At 52.7% G+C, this 24,669-nt stretch overlaps 1 protein-coding gene across 2 annotated transcripts in view; it reads right to left on the bottom strand.

Annotated features, from left to right (window-relative positions):
* Positions 1–24,669, bottom strand: part of GCN1 (GCN1 activator of EIF2AK4) — a 214,029-nt gene that overhangs the window by 140,886 nt on the left and 48,474 nt on the right. For both annotated transcript variants that reach the window (XM_075320343.1, XM_075320336.1), the window contains exon 14: positions 4,076–4,249. In XM_075320343.1, coding sequence (XP_075176458.1) covers positions 4,076–4,249 — 174 coding nt within the window. The remainder of the gene's footprint in view (positions 1–4,075; positions 4,250–24,669) is intronic.

A 24,669-nucleotide genomic window follows, 5' to 3' on the forward strand; every position in this document is an offset into this window, starting at 1 on the left:
GGGGGGAATGACCTGAGCGCGAAAAGATTGCACTGATTTTCAGGATGATTTCTGAGAAGGGAAGACTCCTGGGGTGTCCAACGTCCCGAAGCAGTGTGGAGCCAGTACGCTGCTCCCCAGACTAAGAGGCTGGCGTCCGTGGTCAGGAGTAGCCAGTCCACTTGGGGGAGAAAAACTCCTTCTTGATATGGAAGAGGACTGAAGCCACCAGCAAAGCGCATACCTGACTGAAGGTGTCAGGTGAAAAGTTCGTCCAAGGAAAAAGGGGCTCTTGTCCCAGGCAGCTAGAAGCGCAAGCTGCAGTGGGCGGTGGTGTGGCTAAGCGAGCAGCACAGCCTCTATAGCCGCCGCTACCCTACCTAGCACTCTCATACTGAATCGAATGGAGAGAGAGGAGTACGTAGAGGGCAATGTACCGCTTGTTGTAGAGCAGTCGCCTTGTCTTGAGGGGAAAATATCAAGCCCCGAAGAGTGTCCAGGGACATGCCCAGGGAGGTGACGGATTTTGACGGGACCGGGGATGATTTGACTGGAGTCAGAAGCCGCCCTAAGCTGGATAGGGTGCCCACAGAGAGCTGCACGCTGGTTGAGCCCTTGATGAGGAGGTCATCCAAGCAAGGCAGAACAGCCACTCTCCTGGCGTGAAGGGCACTCATGGCGGCCGCCATGACCTTAGTTAAGACCCTTGGTGCTGTGGCAGAGCCGAGGGTAGGGCCACAAATGAAAAAAAAAAAAAGAAGTCCTGAAGCGCGAAGCGGAGGAACTTTTGGTGAGCTGGAGCGATGGGTATGTTCAGGTACGCGTCCCTGATAGCTAGGGAGGCAAGGAATTCTCCTTCGACCATAAAGGTAATAATGGACCCTAGGAAGTCCATTCTGAATCTCCTTACGTGCACATGTTTGCTCAGGTGTTAGAGGTCCAGGATGGGACGAACTGACCCGTCCTTTTTTGGGGACCACGATAGGTTAGAATAGAAAACCTTTAACCTCTCGCCGTCCGGAAAATGTACCATCGCCCCCGCCGTTTCGAGGGAGTGGATCGCTGGGGAAGGCCTCGTGGTATTTTGGAGCCTTTGTGGGGGTTTGAGAGGAAAGACTGACCATGGGGATCAGGTCCAGAATTCAATGTGGTAATCGGAAGACACAAGGTATCACACCCATTTGTGGTCTGAGGCGGCCCAGATGGAGGACGACGACACTCCTCGGTCTTTGTCTAGACTGCCAGGACGAGGTGGACTCAGGGAAGGCTGAGAAGGTCGGGCCCTGCTTGTCTAGTAAAAAACATCCTGGGCTAGAGTTGGGGGGGGAGGTACTCTTTTCCTCCCGTAGCGTCAGACAAAAAAAAGAGCCTGTCCAGACGATCGGCGAACCATCGGTCTGGAACAGAGAACTGTGAGAGGTTTCTTAGAGACAGAGTCCGCTCTCCATTATCAGAACCAGAGGGCCTTACGGATGGCTATGGTATTTGAGGCGGCAATAACTGCGCAGGTAGCAGCGCCGAGGGATGCCTGCATGGGGTACTCTGCCGCCGCAGCAATGTGAACTGTTACATCTGTGAGGGTCAGAGGGAAACTGGTGGTCCTGGTGCCTGTGCGACCCACACGGAAGGGGAGAGGGACCCGCGGCCTCGAGGCAGAGCGATCGAGCTGCTCCACTTGTCTGTCGGGTCCTTGAAGGAGGATCCATCAAGTAAAAGACAGGAGTGGTCCTTCAGGCAGGCGGAAGCCGGGTTAGGGGATCAGCCCAGTCCTTAGAGACAGCTAAGCCAAAGGGGTACCGGGACTCCATGAGTTTTCGGATACCGAAGCAGCGTCAAAAAATTTTTTTTTTTTTATGAGGTTTCTTCACCCTTTTAAAGGAGACCGCAGGGTCAGCAGTAGTGGATGGGAGATCTTCCACATGCAGAGTTTTGGTTGATTGCTGTAATAAGGGAGTCCATCGCAGCTTGATCGCTCGGGGAGGTTGAAACCAAGGAATCATCCCAGTACAAACATCATTCCCCTTCTTCCGGCTCCTCAGAGACCGCGGAACATGTGGGAGTACCCCATCTGTGTACCCCAGAGGGAGAACCATGGGGGTCATGCCCTTTTACTGATCTGCAACCGGTGAAGCAGAGGGCTGATTTTTATCAGGAGGACCCTCTATAGAGGTGTCATCAGGCTGCGTTCTGTCCAGGGGCCCCGAGGGGTGTGAGGACGATGTTGCATAGCCAGCACCAGGTTCTGGGAACTGTGCACATTCCGGGGGACTGGGAGCCGTAGGCTCTGTGCTGGCAGCGGTTGCTGCGGTGGTGGCGGGTAAGCTACAGGGGCACCGGACTCACAGTAGGAAGAGGTGCTATCATCTCCTAGTAGCTCAGCGTCTTACAGTTGTTGCTGTAGTTGTGCAGGGCATAAAACATGTGACTGCAGCCTCTGGCTGATGAGCCACAAACTCTGATTGTAATGAGGGAGCAATGCTCTGCACAGATAATATGCAAGTGAGGCTATAACTCACCCAGAACCTGATGACCCCTCCCCCCCTCCTCCTGCGTCCCAGTTCTGGGAAGGAGGAAGCCAGCTCTGAGAGACACCCACAGGCTCTGATCACAACAAGAGGGAGCAATGCTCTGCAGATCCTGTGTGAGGTTATCGAGTGTCGGGGGGGACGGGGCTTAGCTCTGACAAGAAGGCATGAGAAAATATAATAAACAAAAAAAAAATGGTGGGAAGGGACTGCCCTTCCTCCATCCAGCCCTGCACAACAATGGTGGGCAGAAAAAAAACTCTAGAAGTGTACCGCAGCTGCGGCTGCACTGAGTCCTTGAGTCCTGGGGGCTCTCCCCCTCCCCCCACCACAGGTGGAATGCTATGCAGGAGTCTGCAATCACAGCTCATGTGCATCCAGTCAGTGTGACCTTTGCTCCAATTCAGTGTGGAGAGTCTGACGCCTGCTGGCAGAACTTGTATCAACTCAGAGCCTGCAAGAGGGACTGAGGAAGTTTTCATCTGCTCTGGGGCTGTGTAAAAAAATCGGAAGGATCTCACCTCAACTCCTGTGGAGATGGCAGTCTGATGCCTGCTGCCTGGTCACACTGGTGCGGAGCGTGTATCAACTCAGAGCCTGCAAGAGGGGCTGAGGAAGTTTTCCATTTGATCTGGAAAAATCGGAATGATCTCACCTCAGCTCCTGTGGAGATGGCAGTCTGATGCCTGGTCACACTTGGTGCAGAACGTGTATCAACTCAGAGCCTGCAAGAGGGGCTGAGGAAGTTTTCATCTGCTCTGGAAAATCAGTGCCATGAGACCTGTCGTCCAGTGAGTAACAGCCCAGGATCCAGCGTCGCAGGAGGGGTACGGGGAGGCGACACTCCACGTTCCCGCCTGTTGATGGTTTTGGGAAATCGGTCCCCGAAGGAAACAGTCGCCCTCCAAAAACAAAAAATTCTTGCTTCAGTAGTCTGCAGAGATGTGCCTCCTATAGACACGAAGCTAAAACTGAAGTAGCCTGGCTGGGCCAGGGGGTGTATACTGCAGGGGAGGAGCTAACATCTTTGCATCTACTTAGTGTCCTCCTATGGGTAAGCAGCATAACACCCCATGGTCCTGTGTCCCCCATGGTCCTGTGTCCCCCAATGAGGCGTCAGAGAAATCCTCTTTTACATGTTAGAGGTCCTTTGTGGGCATAGAAAAATATAAAAACATGGGAAAGAGATACATATTTTCATTAATTTCCTACAGATATTCCCGATATTAGTGAAAAAAAGACGAGTCAGTAACAATAAAATTAAGTCTCATGCATTTTGAATAAAAGACGCAAAAATTACTTCATAATGAAAAAAAAATTTGACAGCTCTTTAAAATGTATGCATGGAAAACACAGAAATATGCCTGATCAGGAATGGGGTTAAATAAAACTGGTTAATGATTAGTCACACATGATTCAAGAAATTGAAAAAGTACAAATGTAGCATTAAGCCAATGAACAATCATAAGTCTACGTTAATAGTGCAGGGCGCCAAGCACACATATGCCAGGGCTTCTCGTGCCATTTCAGATGGCGCTTCCTAGATTGGTGTTATACTAAGCTGAACTTACCCTTGAATGAGACCAACATGCACTGGCAATATGAATGTCTCACTCCAGACGTGCTGGTCTTAAGAGAAGCTGCTTTCTGAAACCATTCTACCAGTTTCTTAGGAACTTCGGTAGTGAATTTCTGACACCACTGAGTCAGCACCGAAACAGCATGAATAAGAGTTCCTTCATGTACTGTAAAAAAATAAATATATACATGTATAACTATGTATATTTATCTAAAATATTTTAGAGCTCTGGCAAGAATTAAGAGACCACTGCAAAATTGTCAGTTTTTCTGATTTTTCTCTTTATAGGTATATTTTTGATTAAAATTTTATTCTATAAACTACTGACAACGTCTCCGAATTTCAAAGCAATAAATGTATTTATTTTCTGAAAATGAGAAATGGTCAAAATAACAAAACAATGCAGTGTTTTCAGACCTCAAATAATGCAAAGAAAACAAGTTATCATTTAGACACAACAATACTAATGTTTTAACTTAGGAAGAGTGCAGAAATCAATATTTTGTGGAATAACCATGATTATTAACCCCTTCACGACCGGCCGATTTTTCGCTTTCCGTTTTTTTTTTTCGCCATTCTTTTTCTGAGAGACGTAACTTTTTTATTTTTCAGTCAATATGGTCATGTGAGGGCTCATTTTTTGCGGAACGAGCTGTACTTTTAAATGAAACCATCAGTTTTACCATATTGTGTACTAGAAAATGGCAAAAAAATTCCAAATGCTGAAAAATTGCAAAAAAAAGTGCGATAGCACTATGGTTTTTGAGATATTTTATTCACTGTGTTCACTATATGGTAAAACTGATGTGTGGGTGTGATGCCTCAGGTCAGTGCGAGTTCGTAGACACCAAACATGTATAGGTTTACTTTTATATAAGGGGTTAAAAAAAAATCGGAAGTTTGTCCGAAAAAAGTGGCGCACGTTTTACGCCATATTCCGTGACCCGTAGCGTTCTCATTTTTCGGGATCTTAGGCTCAATGACGGCTTATTTTTTGCGTCTCGAGCTGACGTTTTTAACGGTACCATTTTTGCGCAGATGCTACGTTTTGATCGCCTCTTATTGCATTTTGCGCAAAAGTTGTGGCGACAAAAAAACGTCGTTTTGGCGTTTGGAATTTTTTTGCCGCTACGCCGTTTACTGATCAGATTAATTGATTTTATATTTTGATAGATCGGGCGTTTCTGAACGCGGCGATACCAAATGTGTGTATATTTTTTATTTTTTTAACCCTTTAATTTTCAATGGGGCGAATGGGGGGTGATTTGAACTTTTAGGTTTTTTTGTTTTTTTTTAATTTTTTAAAACTTATTTTTTAACTTTTTTTTTTATTTTACTAGTCCCCCTAGGGGGCTATTGCGATCAGCATTCCGATCGCTCTGCAGTATCTGCTGATCACAGCTGGAAGGCTGTAAACAGCAGATACGCTGTCTTTCTCTTTTGCTGTGCCCCGGGCACAGCGAAAGTGAAACCAAGTCATGTGTAGTACAAGAGTCATCACATGACCCTGTGCTACCATGACAACTATCGGGAGTCACGTGATCGCGTCACGTGACTTCCGGTTTCGGGCGGTAAGTAAATGCTTACCGCAATCGCGCTTATAATGGCGCTGTCATGTATTGACAGCGCCATATAAGGGGTTAATCGGCACGAGCAGATAACGATTCTGCTCGTGCCTAGCAGGCACACATCTCAGCTGTGAAAATCAGCTGAGATGTGTGCCGATCGCGGCATGCTGCCGCCGGAGGACCGCGGGCAGTAAGATTATGTCATTTAGGACGTAATTTTACGGCCCGCGGTCGTTAAGGGGTTAATCCCAGCTTTCATGCGTCTTGGCATGCTTTCCACCAGTCATTCACACTGCTTTTGCGTGGCTTTATGCCACTCCTGGTGCAAAAATGTAAGCAGTTCTTCTTTGTTTGATGTCTTGTGACTATCCATCTTCCTCTTGATTACATTCCAGAGGATTTCAATGAAGTTCAGATCTGGAGATTGGGCTGTCCATGACAGGGTTTTGATGTGGTGGTCCTTCATCCACACATCAAATAGGAATAACGTTTGGAACACCATTCTAAGTCCGAACTGGGTGCAAAAACCTAAAAAAACATCACTATGGGGAGATAAGGTATGCACACCAGTGATTATGTAAGGGGAATACATGAAATAGCAGAAACTGCTGTGTGAATACTGACTTGAAAAATCCAATAGCTATATGCAAGAGTGAATATGTGAAAAATGGAATCTGCATTACTGCCATGAACATATGAATCAAGAGAAATTTAGCTACTGAATTGATCAATGCAATAGAGCCCCAACACTACGCCAAAGTATTTCTCTACGTTGGGGTCCCTAGCTTGTGTGTGTCCTCTCATGCAGTTAAAAAACCTACCGTGTATGGGAAGCTGAGACCCAGGCTATTTATGCGTATGATATGGATTGGCAATAGGTGTGGTTGGGGAGGGTTCACAAACGAAAAAATACTAACAAATAGGAATAACGTTAGGAACACCATTCTAAGTCCGAACTGGGTGCAAAGAAGGGAATTTTGTTTACTTACCGTAAATTCCTTTTCTTCTAGCTCCTATTGGGAGACCCAGACAATTGGGTGTATAGCTTCTGCCTCCGGAGGTCACACAAAGTATTACACTTTAAAAAGTGTAACCCCTCCCCTCTGCCTATACACCCTCCCGTGGACCACGGGCTCCTCAGTTTTGGTGCAAAAGCAGGAAGGAGGAAACTTATAAATTGGTCTAGAGTAAATTCAATCCGAAGGATGTTCGGAGAACTGAAGACCATAACCCAAAAGAACAACCAGCCCAAAGGGCACAGGGGTGGGTGCTGGGTCTCCCAATAGGAGCTAGAAGAAAAGGAATTAACGGTAAGTAAACAAAGAAGGGAATTTTGTTTACTTACCGTAAATTCCTTTTCTTCTAGCTCCAATTGGGAGACCCAGACAACTGGGTGTATAGGCTATGCCTCCGGAGGCCGCACAAAGTATTACACTAAAAGTGTAAAGCCCCTCCCCTTCTGCCTATACACCCCCCGTGCTCCCACGGGCTCCTCAGTTTTGGTGCAAAAGCAAGAAGGAGGAAAAGAATTATAAACTGGTTTAAAGTAAATTCAATCCGAAGGAATATCGGAGAACTGAAACCATTCAACATGAACAACATGTGTACACACAAAAAAACAGGGGCGGGTGCTGGGTCTCCCAATTGGAGCTAGAAGAAAAGGAATTTACGGTAAGTAAACAAAATTCCCTTCTTCTTTGTCGCTCCATTGGGAGACCCAGACAATTGGGACGTCCAAAAGCAGTCCCTGGGTGGGTAAAATAATACCTCGTAATAGAGCCGTAAAACGGCCCCTTCCTACAGGTGGGCAACCGCCGCCTGAAGGACTCGTCTACCTAGGCTGGCATCCGCCGAAGCATAGGTATGCACCTGATAGTGTTTCGTGAAAGTGTGCAGGCTCGACCAGGTAGATGCCTGACACACCTGCTGAGCCGTAGCCTGGTGCCTCAAAGCCCAGGACGCGCCCACGGCTCTGGTAGAATGGGCCTTCAGCCCTGAGGGAACCGGAAGCCCAGCAGAACGGTAAGCTTCGAGAATTGGTTCCTTGATCCACCGAGCCAGGGTTGATTTGGAAGCCTGTGACCCTTTACGCTGGCCAGCGACAAGGACAAAGAGTGCATCCGAGCGGCGCAGGGGCGCCGTCCGAGAAATGTAGAGCCTGAGTGCTCTCACCAGATCTAACAAGTGCAAATCCTTTTCACATTGGTGAACCGGATGAGGACAAAAAGAAGGTAAGGAGATATCCTGATTGAGATGAAAGGGGGATACCACTTTAGGGAGAAATTCCGGAACCGGACGCAGAACCACCTTGTCCTGGTGAAACACCAGGAAAGGGGCTTTGCATGACAGCGCTGCTAGCTCAGACACTCTCCGAAGTGAAGTGACTGCTACTAGAAAAACCACTTTCTGCGAAAGGCGTGAGAGAGAAATATCTCTCATTGGCTCGAATGGTGGTTTTTGAAGAACCATCAGCACCCTGTTCAGATCCCAGGGTTCTAACGGCCGCTTGTAAGGAGGAACGATGTGACAAACCCCCTGCAGGAACGTGCGTACCTGTGGAAGTCTGGCTAGGCGCTTCTGGAAAAACACAGAGAGCGCTGAGACTTGTCCCTTAAGGGAGCCGAGCGACAAACCCTTTTCCAGTCCAGATTGAAGGAAGGACAGAAAAGTGGGCAAGGCAAAAGGCCAGGGAGAAAAACCCTGAGCAGAGCACCACGACAGGAAAATTTTCCACGTCCTGTGGTAGATCTTGGCGGACGTTGGTTTCCTAGCCTGTCTCATAGTGGCAATGACGTCTTGAGATAACCCTGAAGACGCTAGGATCCAGGACTCAATGGCCACACAGTCAGGTTGAGGGCCGCAGAATTCAGATGGAAAAATGGCCCTTGAGATAGCAAGTCTGGTCGGTCTGGTAGTGCCCACGGTTGGCCGACCGTGAGATGCCACAGATCCGGGTACCACGACCGCCTCGGCCAGTCTGGAGCGACGAGGATGACGCGGCGGCAGTCGGCCCTGATCTTGCGTAACACTCTGGGCAACAGTGCCAACGGAGGAAACACATAAGGGAGCTGAAACTGCGACCAATCCTGAACTAAGGCGTCTGCCGCCAGAGCTCTGGGATCTTGAGACCGTGCCATGAACGTCGGTACCTTGTTGTTGTGCCGGGACGCCATGAGGTCGACGTCCGGCACCCCCCAGCGGCAACAGATCTCCTGAAACACGTCCGGGTGAAGGGACCATTCCCCTGCGTCCATGCACTGGCGACTGAGATAATCTGCTTCCCAGTTTTCCACGCCTGGGATGTGAACTGCAGAGATGGTGGAGGCCGTGGCTTCCACCCACATCAAAATCCGCCGGACTTCCTGGAAGGCTTGCCGACTGCGTGTGCCGCCTTGGTGGTTGATGTATGCCACCGCTGTGGAATTGTCCGACTGAATTCGGATCTGCTTGCCTTCCAGCCACTGCTGGAACGCTTTCAGGGCAAGATACACTACCCGTATTTCCAGAACATTGATCTGAAGCGAGGACTCTTGCTGGGTCCACGTACCCTGAGCCCTGTGGTGGAGAAAAACCGCTCCCCACCCTGACAGACTCGCGTCCGTCGTGACCACCTCCCAGGATGGGGGTAGGAAGGATTTCCCCTTCGATAATGAAGTGGGAAGAAGCCACCACCGAAGGGAAGCTTTGGTCGCCTGAGAGAGGTAGACGTTCCTGTCGAGGGACGTCGGCTTCCTGTCCCATTTGCGTAGGATGTCCCATTGAAGAGGACGCAGGTGAAACTGCGCGAAAGGGACTGCCTCCATTGCTGCCACCATCTTCCCCAGGAAGTGCATGAGGCGCCTCAAGGGGTGTGACTGGCCTTGAAGGAGAGATTGTACCCCTTTCTGTAGTGACCGCTGCTTGATCAGCGGAAGCTTCACTATCGCTGAGAGGGTATGAAACTCCATGCCAAGGTATGTCAGCGATTGGGCCGGTGTCAGATTTGACTTTGGAAAATTGATGATCCACCCGAAACTCTGGAGAGTCTCCAGGGTAGCGTCGAGGCTGTGTTGGCATGCCTCTTGAGAGGGTGCCTTGATCAACAGATCGTCCAAGTACGGGATCACCGAGTGACCCTGAGAGTGGAGGACCGCTACTACAGTAGCCATAACCTTGGTGAAAACCCGTGGGGCTGTTGCCAGGCCGAACGGCAGTGCCACGAACTGCAGGTGTTCGTTTTCTATGGCGAAGCGCAAGAAGCGCTGGTGCTCTGGAGCAATCGGTACGTGGAGATAAGCATCTTTGATATCGATCGATGCAAGGAAATCTCCTTGGGACATTGAGGCGATGACGGAGCGGAGGGATTCCATCCGGAACCGCCTGGTCTTTACGTGTTTGTTGAGAAGTTTCAGGTCCAGGACAGGACGGAAAGACCCGTCCTTCTTTGGGACCACAAACAAGTTGGAGTAAAAACCGTGGCCCTGTTGCTGAAGAGGAACAGGGACCACCACTCCTTCTGCCTTCAGAGTGCCCAGCGCCTGCAGAAGAGCCTCGGCTCGCTCGGGAGGCGGGGATGACCTGAAGAATCGAGTCGGGGGACGAGAGGTGAACTCTATCTTGTAACCGTGAGACAGAATGTCTCTCACCCAACGGTCTTTTACCCGTGGCAGCCAGGTGTCGCAAAAGCGGGAGAGCCTGCCACCGACCGAGGATGCGGAGTGAGGAGGCCGAAAGTCATGAGGAAGCCGCTTTGGTAGCGGCACCTCCGGTGGTCTTTTTAGGACGTGACTTAGACCGCCATGCATCAGAGTTCCTTTGATCTTTCTGAGGCCTTTTGGACGAGGAGAATTGGGACCTGCCCGCGCCCCGAAAGGACCGAAACCTCGACTGCCCCCTCCTCTGTTGGGGTATGTTCGGTTTGGGCTGGGGTAAGGATGTATCCTTTCCCTTGGATTGTTTGATGATTTCATCCAAACGCTCGCCAAACAATCGGTCGCCAGAAATTGGCAAACTGGTTAAGCGCTTTTTGGAAGCAGAATCTGCCTTCCATTCCCGTAGCCACAAGGCCCTGCGTAGTACCACCGAATTGGCGGCTGCAACCGCCGTACGGCTCGCAGAGTCCAGGACAGCATTAATAGCGTAAGACGCAAATGCCGACGTCTGAGTGGTTATGGACGCCACCTGTGGCGCGGACGTGCGTGTGGCTGCGTCAATTTGCGCTTGACCTGCTGAGATAGCTTGTAGCGCCCATACGGCTGGGAATGCTGGGGCAAAAGAAGCGCCGATAGCTTCATAGATGGATTTCAACCAGAGCTCCATCTGCCTGTCAGTGGCATCTTTGAGTGAAGCCCCATCTTCCACTGCAAGTATGGATCTAGCTGCCAGTCTGGAGATTGGAGGATCCACTTTGGGACACTGAGCCCAACTTTTGACCACGTCAGGGGGAAAGGGATAACGTGTATCCTTAAGGCGCTTAGAAAAACGCTTATCTGGACAAGCATGGTGATTCTGGACTGCCTCTCTGAAATCAGAGTGGTCCAGAAACATACTCGGTGTACGCTTGGGAAACGTGAAACGGAATTTCTCCTGCTGAGAAGCCGACTCCTCCGCCGGAGGAGCTGAGGGAGAAATATCCAGCATTTGATTGATGGACGCAATAAGATCGTTCACTATGGCGTCCCCGTCAGGAGTATCAAGATTGAGAGCGGCCTCAGGATCAGAATCCTGATCAACTGTCTCCGCTTCATCAACCAGAGATTCCCCCCTCTGAGACCCTGCACAATATGATGATGTCGAGGGAAATTCTAAGCGAGCTCGCTTAGTCGGTCTGGGGCTGGGGTCTGTGTCAGAACCCTCAGCCTGGGACCCATGAGATACCCCGGGAGGACATTGTTGGTCCAACTGAGGTGGGCCAGGGAACAAACATTCAACAGAGTCCCTGTGCTGAGATACCGGCCTGGACTGCAAGGCTTCTAGTATCTTAGCCATAGTCTCAGAGAGTTTTGCAAACTCCGTCCCCGTCACCTGGACAGTGTCAGCAGGTGGCTCCCCCTGGGCCCCTCTTAGCAGAGGCTCTGGCTGAGTAAGTGCCACAGGGGCCGAACAGTGCACACAATGAGGGTCAGTGGAACCTGCCGGTAGCGGGGTCGTACATGCGGCGCAGGCAGCATAATAAGCCTGTGTTTTGGCACCCCTGCCTTTCGTGGGCGCCATGCTATTATCTTCCCTGAGCAACACAATAGGGTATATAGCCAGAAATCAACTGTGCACCATACAGTGTAAAATATATATACCATAAACATATAATTTTACACTACTGCACAATGGGGCTAGCACCACAGGTGCTGCTTACCACCCGCTTAAAGCGGTTGTGAGGCCACCAGAGTCCCTGCCTGGGTCTCCCAGACTTTGTCCCCCTCTGCAGCGTCCGAGGAGCTGACAGGAATGGCTGCCGGCGTCCTGAGGAGAGGAGGGAGCCGTGGGCGTGACCCAGAAAGTGCGGGAACTGGTGCCCGCACTGTGCACAGTGAGGGGGGTGGAGTATGCAAAGCATGCTCCAGCCCTCAGTGCTGCTCGTTCTGTGCAGCGTCCCGCCCTTCCCCTGCCTGTCAGGGCTGGGGGTGGGAGGAAAAGAAACTAGGCTGCAAAAAGCCGGGGACTCTAGTAATAAACGCGGCCGCCGTAAAAGCGCGGAAGTCCCCGGCGCACTACAAGTCCCAGCCGCGCCGCGGTGTTTCCATGGCAGCGGCGGTCAGTGCGGCAGTCCCTATACATAAACACACTCAGCAACGCTGAGTGTGTAATGGCACATATTAAACCGGTCAGCGCCGCGGTCCCCGGTGCACTAGCACACCCAGCAAAGCTGGAGTGTTGCTGTGCGCTGTCCCCACAGGGATACAGAGTACCTCAAAGTAGCAGGGCCATGTCCCTGAACGATACCCGGCTCCTATCCAGCAGGCTCCACAGGAGTTGTGGATGAAGCACGGTCTCAGTGCCTGGAGACCGATAGGATCCCACTTCACCCAGAGCCCTAAGGGGGATGGGGAAGGAAAACAGCATGTGGGCTCCAGCCTCCGTACCCGCAATGGATACCTCAACCTTAACCACACCGCCGACAAGAGTGGGGTGAGAAGGGAGCATGCTGGGGGCCCTATATGGGCCCACTTTTCTTCCATCCGATATAGTCAGCAGCTGCTGCTGACCAATCTGTGGAGCTGTGCGTGCATGTCTGCCTCCTTCGCACAAAGCAAAAAACTGAGGAGCCCGTGGGAGCACGGGGGGTGTATAGGCAGAAGGGGAGGGGCTTTACACTTTTAGTGTAATACTTTGTGCGGCCTCCGGAGGCATAGCCTATACACCCAATTGTCTGGGTCTCCCAATGGAGCGACAAAGAAATTCCATTCTTCTTTGTCGCTCCATTGGGAGACCCAGACAATTGGGACGTCCAAGAGCAGTCCCTGGGTGGGTAAAAGAATACCTCAATAAGAAGAGTCGAAAACGGCCCCCTCTTACAGGTGGACAACCGCCGTCTGAAGGACTCGCCTACCTAGACTGGCGCTGCCGAAGCAAAGGTATGCACTTGATAGTGCTTCGTGAAAGTGTGCAGACTAGACTACGTAGCTGCCTGACACACCTGCTGAACCGTTGCCCGGTGCCGCAATGCCCAGGATGCACCTACAGCTCTGGTAGAATGGCCTTTCAGCCCTGAAGGGAGCGGAAGGCACGAAGAACGGTAGGCCTCGAGAACCGGTTCCTTGATCCACCGAGCCAAGGTCGACTTGGAGGCCTGAGAGTCCATACGCTGGCCAGCGACAAGGACAAAAATCGCATCTGAACGGCGCAGGGGCGCCGTGCGAGACACGTAGAACCGGAGCGCTCTCACTAGATCCAAAGAGTTCAAAACCTTTTCACACTGGTGAATTGGATTAGGGCAAAGAGTTCAAAACCTTTTCACACTGGTGAATTGGATTAGGGCAACAGGAAGGCAAGGAGATATCCTGATTTAGATGAAAAGGAGATACCACCTTAGAGAGAAATTCCGGGACAGGACGAAGAACCACCTTATCCTGGTGGAAAACCAGGAAGGGAGCCTTGCATGACAGCGCTGCAAGCTCAGACACACTCTGAAGAGATGTGACTGTCCCTAGGAAGGCCACCTTCTGCGAAAGACGGGAGAGAGACATCCCGCAGCAGCTCAAAAGGCGGCTTTTGAAGAGCCGTCCGGACTCTGCTAAGATCCCAGGGTTCCAACGGACGTTTGTAAGGTGGGACCATGTGGCAGACCCCCTGCAGGAACGTGCGGACCTGCGGAAGCCTGGCTAGATGCTTTTGAAAGAAAAACACGGAGAGCGTGGATACTTGGCCCTAGAGAGAGAGCCGAGGGACAAACCCTTGTCCATTCCAAATTGTAGGAATGAAAGGAATGTGGGTAAGGCAAACGGCCATGGAGGAAAGCCGTTTTCAGCGCACCAGGATAGAAAGACTTGCCAAGACCTGTAATAGATCTTGGCGGACGTTGGCTTCCTGGCTTGTCCCGTGGTGGCAATGACATCCTGGGATAACCCTGAAGACTCTAGGAGTCAGGGACCAATGGCCACCTAGTCAAGTTGAGGGCCACAGAATTCAGATGGAAAAAACGGGCCTTGTGACAGCAAGTCTGGGTGGTCTGGAAGTGCCTACGGTGGACCCACCGTGAGATGCCACAGATCCGGATACCACGACCGTCTCGGCCAGTCTGGAGCGACGAGAATGGCGCGACGGCAGTCGGACCTGATCCTGCGTAGTACCCTGGGCAGCATCGCCAGAGGGGGAAAACACATAAGGCAGTCGAAACTGCGACCAATCCTGGACTAAAGCGTCCGCTGCCAGAGGTCTGTGAACCTGAGACCGTGCCATGAAGGCCGGGACCTTGAGAGATCGACGTCCTGCGTTCCTCAGGGGCGATAGATCTCTCGAAGCACTTTTGGGTGCAGAGACCATTCCCCCGCGTCCATGCCCTGATGACTGAAAAGAAGGGAATTTTGTTACTTACCGTAAATTCCTTTTCTTCTAGCTCCAATTGGGAGACCCAGACGATTGGGTGTATAGCTACTGCCTCCGGAGGCCACACAAAGCATTACACTAAAAAGTGTAAGGCCCATCCCCTTCTGGCTATACACCCCCCGTGGGATCACGGGCTGCTCAGTTTTAGTGCTAAAGCAAGAAGGAGGAAAGCCAATAACTGGTTTAAACAAATTCAATCCGAAGTAACATCGGAGAACTGAAACCGTTCAACATGAACAACATGTGTACCCGAAAAAACCAAAAATCCCGAAGGAAACAGGGCGGGTGCTGGGTCTCCCAATTGGAGCTAGAAGAAAAGGAATTTACGGTAAGTAACAAAATTCCCTTCTTCTTCGGCGCTCCATTGGGAGACCCAGACGATTGGGACGTCCAAAAGCAGTCCCTGGGTGGGTAAATTAATACCTCAAGTTAGAGCTGCAAAACAGCCCTCTCCTACGAGGAGGCAACCGCCGCCTGCAGGACTCTTCTACCTAGGCTGGCGTCCGCCGAAGCGTAGGTATGCACCTGATAATGTTTGGTGAAAGTGTGCAGACTCGACCAGGTAGCTGCCTGGCACACCTGTTGAGCCGTAGCCTGGTGTCGTAATGCCCAGGACGCACCCACGGCTCTGGTAGAATGGGCCTTCAGCCCTGATGGAACCAGAAGCCCAGCAGAACGGTAGGCTTCAAGAATTGGTTCCTTGATCCATCGAGCCAGGGTGGATTTGGAAGCCTGCGATCCTTTGCGCTTACCAGCGACAAGGACAAAGAGTGCATCCGAGCGGCGCAGGGGCGCCGTGCGGGAAATGTAGATTCTGAGTGCTCTCACGAGATCCAACAAATGCAAATCCTTTTCATACCGATGAACTGGATGAGGACAAAAGGAAGGTAAGGAGATATCCTGATTGAGATGAAAAGAGTATACCACCTTAGGGAGAAACTCCTGAATCGGGCGCAGCACTACCTTGTCCTGGTGAAAAACCAGGAAGGGAGCTTTGGATGACAGCGCTGCCAACTCGGATACCCTCCGAAGAGACGTGACCGCTACCAGAAAGGCCACTTTCTGTGAGAGTCGAGAAAGTGAAACAGCCTTCAGAGGCTCGAAGGGCGGCTTCTGGAGAGCAACTAGTACCCTGTTCAGATCCCATGGATCTAACGGCCGTTTGTACGGAGGGACGATGTGACAAACCCCCTGCAGGAACGTGCGTACCTGAGGGAGTCGTGCTAGACGCTTTTGAAAAAATACCGATAGCGCTGAGACTTGCCCTTTAAGGGAGCCGAGCGACAAGCCTTTTTCCAAACCAGATTGCAGGAAGGAAAGAAAGGTAGGCAATGCAAATGGCCAGGGGGACACTCCTTGTGCCGAGCACCAGGATAAGAAAATCTTCCACGTTCTGTGGTAGATCTTAGCAGACGTGGGCTTCCTAGCCTGTCTCATGGTGGCCACGACCCCTTGAGATAATCCTGAAGATGCTAGTATCCAGGACTCAATGGCCACACAGTCAGGTTCAGGGCCGCAGAATTCAGATGGAAAAACGGCCCTTGTGACAGTAAGTCTGGCCGGTCTGGTAGCGCCCACGGTTGGCCGACCGTGAGATGCCACAGATCCGGATACCACGACCTCCTCGGCCAGTCTGGGGCGACGAGCAGGACGCGGCGGCAATCGGACCTGATCTTGCGTAGCACTCTGGGCAAGAGTGCCAGAGGGGGAAAAACATAGGGCAGCTGGAACTGCGACCAATCTTGCACTAAGGCGTCTGCCGCCAGAGCTCTGTGATCGCGAGACCGTGCCATGAAAGTTGGGACCTTGTTGTTGTGCCGGGACGCCATTAGGTCGACGTCCGGCCTTCCCCAGCGGCGACAGATTTCCTGAAACACGTCCGGGTGAAGGGACCATTCCCCTGCGTCCATACCCTGGCGACTGAGGAAATCCGCTTCCCAGTTTTCTACGCCGGGGATGTGAACTGCGGATATGGTGGAGGCCGTGGCTTCCACCCACATCAGAATCCGCCGGACTTCCTGGAAGGCTTGCCGACTGCGTGTCCCGCCTTGGTGGTTGATGTATGCCACCGCTGTGGAGTTGTCCGACTGAATTCGGATCTGCTTTCCTTCCAGCCACTGCTGGAAGGCTTGGAGGGCAAGATACACTGCCCTGATTCCCAGAACATTGATCTGAAGGGTGGACTCCTGCTGAGTCTACGTACCCTGAGCCCTGTGGTGGAGAAAAACTGCTCCCCACCCTGACAGACTCGCGTCTGTCGTGACCACCGCCCAGGATGGGGGTAGGAATGACCTTCCTTGTGATAATGAGGTGGGAAGAAGCCACCATTGAAGAGAGTCCTTGGCCGTCTGGGAAAGGGAGACTTTCCTCTCCAAGGACGTCGACTTCCCGTCCCATTGGCAGAGAATGTCCCATTGAAGTGGGCGCAGATGAAACTGCGCAAACGGAACTGCCTCTATTGCTGCTACCATCTTCCCCAGGAAGTGCATGAGGCGTCTTAAGGGGTGCGACTGGCCTTGAAGGAGAGAGTGCACCCCTGTCTGTAGTGAACGCTGCTTGTCCATCGGAAGCTTCACTGTCGCTGAGAGAGTATGAAACTCCATGCCAAGATATGTTAGTGACTGGGTCGGTGACAGATTTGACTTTGAAAAGTTGATGATCCACCCGAAAGTCTGGAGAGTCTCCAGCGCAACGTTCAGGCTGTGTTGGCATGCCTCTTGAGAGGGTGCCTTGACAAGTAGATCGTCCAAGTAAGGGATCACCGAGTGTCCCTGAGAGTGCAAGACTGCTACCACTGCTGCCATGACCTTGGTGAAAACCCGTGGGGCTGTCGCCAGACCAAATGGCAGGGCTACGAACTGAAGGTGTTCGTCTCCTATGACGAAGCGTAGAAAACGCTGATGCTCTGGAGCAATCGGCACGTGGAGATAAGCATCCTTGATGTCTATTGATGCTAGGAAATCTCCTTGAGACATCGAGGCAATGACGGAGCGGAGAGATTCCATCCGGAACCGCCTGGTTTTCACGTGCTTGTTGAGCAGTTTTAGGTCCAGAACAGGACGGAAAGAGCCGTCCTTTTTTGGCACCACAAACAGATTGGAGTAAAAACCTTGACCTCGTTCCTGAAGAGGAACAGGGATCACCACTCCTTCTGCCCTTAGAGAGCACACCGCCTGCAGAAGAGCATCGGCTCGGTCGGGATGTGGGGAAGTTCTGAAGAACCGGGGCGGAGGACGAGAACTGAACTCTATCCGGTATCCGTGAGACAAAATGTCTGTTACCCACCGGTCCTTGACCTGTGGCAGCCAAATGCCGCAAAAGCGGGAGAGCCTGCCACCGACCGAGGATGCGGAGAGAGGAGGCCGAAAGTCATGAGGCAGCCGGCTTGGAGGCGGTCCCTCCGGCTGCTTTCTTTGGGCGTGAGTGAGTCCGCCAGGAATCTGAGCTCCTCTGCTCCTTCTGAGTCCTTTTGGACGAGGAGAATTGGGCCCTGCCCGAACCTCGAAAGGACCGAAACTTCGACTGTCCCCTCCACTGTTGAGGTTTGCTTGATCTGGGCTGGGGTAAGGAAGAGTCCTTACCCTTGGACTGTTTAATGATTTCAGCCAATTGCTCACCAAACAGCCTGTCTTGAGATAATGGCAAACTGGTTAAACATTTTTTGGAAGCAGAATCTGCTTTCCATTCCTTTAACCATAAGGCTCTGCGTAAAACCACAGAGTTGGCGGACGCCATTGACGTACGGCTGGTAGAGTCCAAGACCGCATTGATAGCGTAAGTCGCAAACGCAGACATTTGCGAGGTCAATGACGCCACTTGCGGCACTGATGGACGTATGACAGAGTCCACCTGCGCCAGACCAGCTGAAATAGCTTGGAGTGCCCACACGGCTGCGAATGCTGGAGCAAACGACGCGCCGATAGCTTCATAGGCAGATTTCAACCAAAGGTCCATCTGTCTGTCATTGGCATCTTTAAGTGAAGCCCCATCTTCCACTGCAACTATGGATCTCGCCGCAAGCCTGGAGATTGGGGGGTCCACCTTTGGACACTGGGTCCAGCGTTTGACCACGTCAGGGGGAAAGGGATAACGTGTATCCTTAAGACGTTTGGAGAAACGCTTATCTGGATAAGCATTGTGTTTCTGGACTGCTTCTCTGAAGTCAGCGTGGTCCAGAAAGGTACTCAATTTACGTTTGGGATACCTGAAATGGAATTTCTCCTGCTGTGCTGCTGCCTCCTCCGCTGGAGGAGAAATATCCAGCAGTCTATTGATGGCGGCTATAAGATCATTCACCATGGCGTCACCATCAGGGGTATCCAGGTTGAGAGCAGTCTCAGGACTAGACTCCTGATCACCTAACTCTGTCTCATCATACAGAGAATCCTCTCGCTGAGACCCTGACCAGCGTGATGACGCCGAGGGTCTCTCCCAGCGAGCTCGCTTAGGCTGCCTGGGACTGTCGTCCGAGTCAGAGCCTTCAGCTTGTGATGCCAGGGACCCCCTTGGAGCACGGATTAGTTCCAACTGAAGGGGACCGGGGAACATTGAATCAGCAGTGCCCATGGTCTGAGTGACCGGTCTGGACTGCAACGTTTCTAGAATTTTTGTCATAGTCACAGACATCTTATCAGCAAAAACTGCAAAGTCTGTCCCCGTCACCGGGGCAGGGTTCACAGGCGTCTCTGCCTGGGCCACTACTAGCATAGACTCCGGCTGACGAAGTGGCACAGGGACCGAACATTGCACACAATGGGGGTCAGTGGAACCTGCCGGTAGATCAGCCCCACATGCGGTACAGGCAGTATATAAAGCCCGTGCCTTGGCACCCTTGCTTTTTGCGGATGACATGCTGTTGTCTCCTCAGAGCAATATAGGGGTATAAGCCAAGAAGCGACCGTACAGTGCAATATATAGGTACAGGCAAAAGTACACAAAACAACACTGTGGCACTAGTGGGGTCAGCACCTATGTGCTGCTTACCGCCCGCTTAACAGCGGGTGTGTGGTCGCCAGAATCCCTTGTCTGGGTCTCCCAGGGCTATGTCCGTTCTCCAGCTCAGACTGCGTGCAGGAATGGCTGCCGGCGTCCTGTGAAGAGGGGCGGGCCGTGGGCGTGTGCAGACAAAGAGCGGGAAACTGGCGTCCCACTGTGCCCAGTGAGAGGGCTGGAGTATGTAAATAAGACTCCAGCCCTCGGCGCTGACTATTGTACAGCGTCTCTCCCCTTCCCTGACTGACAGGGCTGGGGGCGGGAACGAAACGTAACTAGGCCGCAGAAGCCGGGGACTAAATTTATAAGCGCTGCCGTCGTAAAAGCACGGTCGGCGCGAAGTCCCCGGCGCACCACAAGTCTCAGCCGCGCCGCAGTCCCCGGTGGCGGCCGGCGCGGTAGTTCCCCACACATAGACTCACTCAGCTAAGCTGCAGTGAGTATAACCCAAGCGCGCAGCGCTACTGTCCCCGGCGCACTAGAACACCCAGCAACGCTGGAGTGTGTCTGTGCCTGTCTGTACGGGGACACAGAGTACCTGAATGTTGCAGGGCCTTGTCCCTGACGGTACCCAGCTCCGTATCCAGCAGGATCTCCGGGTCTGTGGATGGAGCCCGGCCTCAGAGTCTGGAGGCCGGTAAGATCCCACTTCACCAGAGCCCTCAGGGGGATGGGGAAGGAAAACAGCATGTGGGCTCCAGCCTCCGTACCCGCAATGGGTACCTCAACCTTTACAAACACCGCCAACAAGAGTGGGGTGAGAAGGGAGCATGCTGGGGGCCCTTTAGCAAGGGCCCTCTTTTCTTCCATCCGATATAGTCAGCAGCTACTGCTGACTAAACAGTGGAGCTATGCGTGGATGTCTGACCTCCTTCGCACAAAGCTTGAAAACTGAGCAGCCCGTGATCCCACGGGGGGTGTATAGCCAGAAGGGGAGGGGCCTTACACTTTTTAGTGTAATGCTTTGTGTGGCCTCCAGAGGCAGTAGCTATACACCCAATCGTCTGGGTCTCCCAATGGAGCGCCGAAGAAAACTGCTTCCCAGTTTTCTACGCCCGGGATGTGAACTGCGGAGATGGTGGAGCCTGTGGTTTCCACCCACTGCAGAATCCGCCGGACTTCCTGGAACACTTGACGACTGCGAGTGCCGCCTTGGTTCGCGAACGGCACTGCCTCCATAGCTGCAACCATCTTCCCCAGGAAGTGCTTGAGGCGCCTTAAGGGGTGTGACTGACTCCGAAGAAGTGATTGCACCCCCGCCTGCAGAGAAAGCTGTCTGTCCCTGGAGAGTCGCCAGAGCGACGTGTTGACACGCCACCTGAGAAGGGGCCCAGAGGTTCTGAAGAAACGAGCCGCAGGACTAGAACTGAACTCTATCCTGTAACCATGAGACAGAATGTCTCTCACCCATCGGTCTTGAACTTTTGGCCACCAGGCGCCGCCGAAGCAGGAGAGCCTGCCACCGACCGGGGATGCGGCTAGGGTAGGCCGAGAGCAATGAGGAGGCCGTTTTGGAGGCAGTGCCTCCTGCGGCCTATTGGGGTCGTGACGTGGGTCGCCACGCATATGAGTTCCTCTGGCCTTTCTCCGGCCTGTTGGACGAAGAAGAATGTGGCTTGGCGGAGGGACGAAAGGACCTAAACCTCGATTGGATTTTTCTTTGCTGAGGTCTCTTAGGTTTGGACTGGGGTAAGGAGGAAACCTTTCCCTTGGATTCCTTAATATCATCCAATCGTTCGCCAAATAAACGGTCGCCAGAAAAAGGCAAACCAGTTAAGCCGAGTCTGGATCAATTTCGCGCAGCCACATGGCCCTGCGAACTGCCACGGAGTTAGCATATGCTACAGCCGTGCAGCTAGTGGAGTCCAGGACGGCGTTCATGGCGCAGGACGAAAAAGCTGATGCGCGAGAGTCAAAGACGGAACATGCGGAGCAAAATTCCATGTGACAGCATTAAACTCCTTCAGACAAGCCTAGATTGCTTGGAGAGCCCACACGGCTGCAAAGGCCGGGGCGAAAGACGTGCCCGTGGCCTCATAGATGGACTTCACCAAGAGCTCTATCTGTCTGTCAGTGGCATCCTTCAGGGATGAGCCATTTGCAACAGACACAACGGACCTAGCAGCCAATTCGGAGACTGGAGGATCCATCTTGGGAGAATGAGCCCAACTCTTAACGACTTCATATGGAAAGGGGTAACGCGTGTCAGTGTGACGTTTAACCCAACACTTGTCCGAGACCGCTCCGGGTTTCTGGACAGCATCCCTGAAGTTAGAGTGATCAAAAAACGTATTGCGTGTACGTTTGGGGAACCGAAACTGGAGTTTCTCCCGCTGAGAAGCCGACTCCTCTACAGGAGGAGGCGGAGGAGAGCGAACCAGCACCTGGATGATGGACGAGATAAGATCCTTTACTAAGGCATCCCCCTCAGGAGTATCAAGGTTAAGGTTGAAGTCAGGGCCAGAGCCCTGAGCTCCCCCGTCCGCCTCGTCTTCCTGAGAGTCCTCAAGCTGGGATCCCTAGCAGCGTGAGGAAGTCGGGGAAGAGTCCCAGCGAGACCGCGTAGCCGGTCTTGGACTGCGGTCCAGGCAGGAGTTCTCCGCCTGAGACCTAGGGCTCAACCTGGGGGCGCGCTGCGGCGCTAACCAAGCGGGGCCTGGATGAGACAAGCTAACAGGGCCAGGGCCTGTGAAAGGTCCAGTCTGGACTGCAATGCCTCAAGGAGCTAGAAGACCATTTGATCATATGAAAATGACTGAGGGCCAACACCGGTGACTCTGTCCCTGCAGCCTGCTCAGGGGGAGCAGGGGGGTCTACATGAGCCGAGGGGCCCACCAGTGCCCGAGGCTCCGGCTGAGCAAGCTAGGCAGGAGTCGAGCATTACTCACAGTGAGGGTAGGTGGATCCCGCGGGTAACATAACCCCACAAGAGGTACAGACCGCGAGAAAAAACCTGTGCCTGTTGTCTCCTAGGAGAGTGACCACTGAAGGTAAATGTGAACAAAGGGTATATTCTGTCCGAACAGAAATATATATAATATATACATATCCGGCACCCTAGGGGGACCAGCAGCGGGTGCTGTGTTCACCCTGAGCTCCCCTGAGAAGCACCCACCGGCGGAATGCCAGAAAATGGCCGCCGGAGCTCTCAGGGGAGGAGTGTGGCCGAGGGCGGCGCCAGCAAAGTGCGGGAATCTGGGGTCCCCACAGTGATCAGTGAGGGGGGAGGAAAACATGCAGGATGCTCCAGCCCTCACATCCGACGTCAGGTCGGTAATCCCGCCCTTACCCCTGACAGGCAGGCCCGGGGGCGGGATTTTCGCGACTAGGCCGCGGTGAAGCCGGGGACTAAATTTGAGGCCGCGCCCGACCAGCAGGCCCGGTCGGCGCGGAAGTCCACCTGCCTCCTCAGTTTAACAACTACCGCGGCTTCCGGGAAGAAGGTGCGCTCCCTGTACAGTCCCCAATTGGGACACAGAGTACCTTTAAGTAGCAGGGCCCGGTCCCTGGGGTTGAAGAGGCTCCGGTCCGGCAGGTTCCACCAGGGGCTGTGGATGGAGCACGGTCCCAGCAAATGGATGACCGCTCAGGTCCCACTTCTCCCAGCCGCATAAGGGATGGTGAAGGAGACGGCCTGTGGCTCCAGCCTCCGTACCCGCAATGGGTACCGTCTGGGGTCCCCACAGTGGCCAGTGAGGGGGGAGGAAGACATGCAGGATGCTCCAGCCGTCACATTCGACATCATGTCGGTAATCCCGCCCTTACCCCTGACAGGCAGGCCTAGGGGCGGGAGTTTCGCGACTAGGCCGCGGTGAAGCCGGGGACTAAATTTGAGGCCGCGTCCGACAAGCAGGCCCGGTCGGCACGGAAGTCCACCTGCGTCCTCAGTCTTACGACTACCGCGGCTTCCGGGAAGAAGGTGCGCTCCCTGTACAGTCCCCAATGGGGACACAGAGTACCTTTAAGTAGCAGGGCCCGGGTCCCTGGGGTTGAAAAGGCTCCGGTCCGGCAGGTTCCACCAGGGGCTGCGGATGGAGCACGGTCCCAGTAAATGGATGACCGCTCAGGATCCCACTTCTCCCAGAGCCGCATAAGGGATGGTGAAGGAAAACGGCATGTGGCTCCAGCCTTTGTACCCGCAATGGGTACCTCAACCTTAACAACACCGCCGACATATTGGGGGAGAAGGAAGCATGCCGGGGACCCCGTGGGGGTCCTCTTTTCTTCCAAACGACAACTAAGTTATGAGAATGCATGAGTGGATGTGTGCCTCCTTCCACACAAAGCATAAAACTGAGGAGCCCGTGGTCCACGGGAGGGTGTATAGGCAGAGGGGAGGGGTTACACTTTTTAAAGTGTAATACTTTGTGTGACCTCCGGAGGCAGAAGCTATACACCCAATTGTCTGGGTCTCCCAATGGAGCGACAAAGAAAACCTAAAAAGAAGGGAATTTTGTTACTTACCGTAAATTCCTTTTCTTCTAGCTCCTATTGGGAGACCCAGACGATTGGGTGTATAGCACTGCCTCCGGAGGCCACACAAAGCAATTACACTAAAAAGTGTAAGGCCCCTCCCCTTCTGGCTATACACCCCCAGTGGGATCACTGGCTCACCAGTTTTAGTGCAAAAGCAAGAAGGAGGAAAGCCAATAACTGGTTTAAACAAATTCACTCCGAAGTAACATCGGAGAACTGAAAACCATTCAACATGAACAACATGTGTACCCGAAAAACAACCAAAAATCCCGAAGGACAACAGGGCGGGTGCTGGGTCTCCCAATAGGAGCTAGAAGAAAAGGAATTTACGGTAAGTAACAAAATTCCCTTCTTCTTCGGCGCTCCATTGGGAGACCCAGACGATTGGGACGTCCAAAAGCTGTCCCTGGGTGGGTAAAGAAATACCTCATGTTAGAGCTGCAAAGACAGCCCTCCCCTACGGGGAGGCAACTGCCGCCTGCAGGACTCTTCTACCTAGGCTGGCGTCCGCCGAAGCATAGGTATGCAC

The sequence above is a fragment of the Anomaloglossus baeobatrachus genome, chromosome 1, assembly GCF_048569485.1.
Source record: "Anomaloglossus baeobatrachus isolate aAnoBae1 chromosome 1, aAnoBae1.hap1, whole genome shotgun sequence".
Classification (NCBI taxonomy): domain Eukaryota; kingdom Metazoa; phylum Chordata; class Amphibia; order Anura; family Aromobatidae; genus Anomaloglossus; species Anomaloglossus baeobatrachus.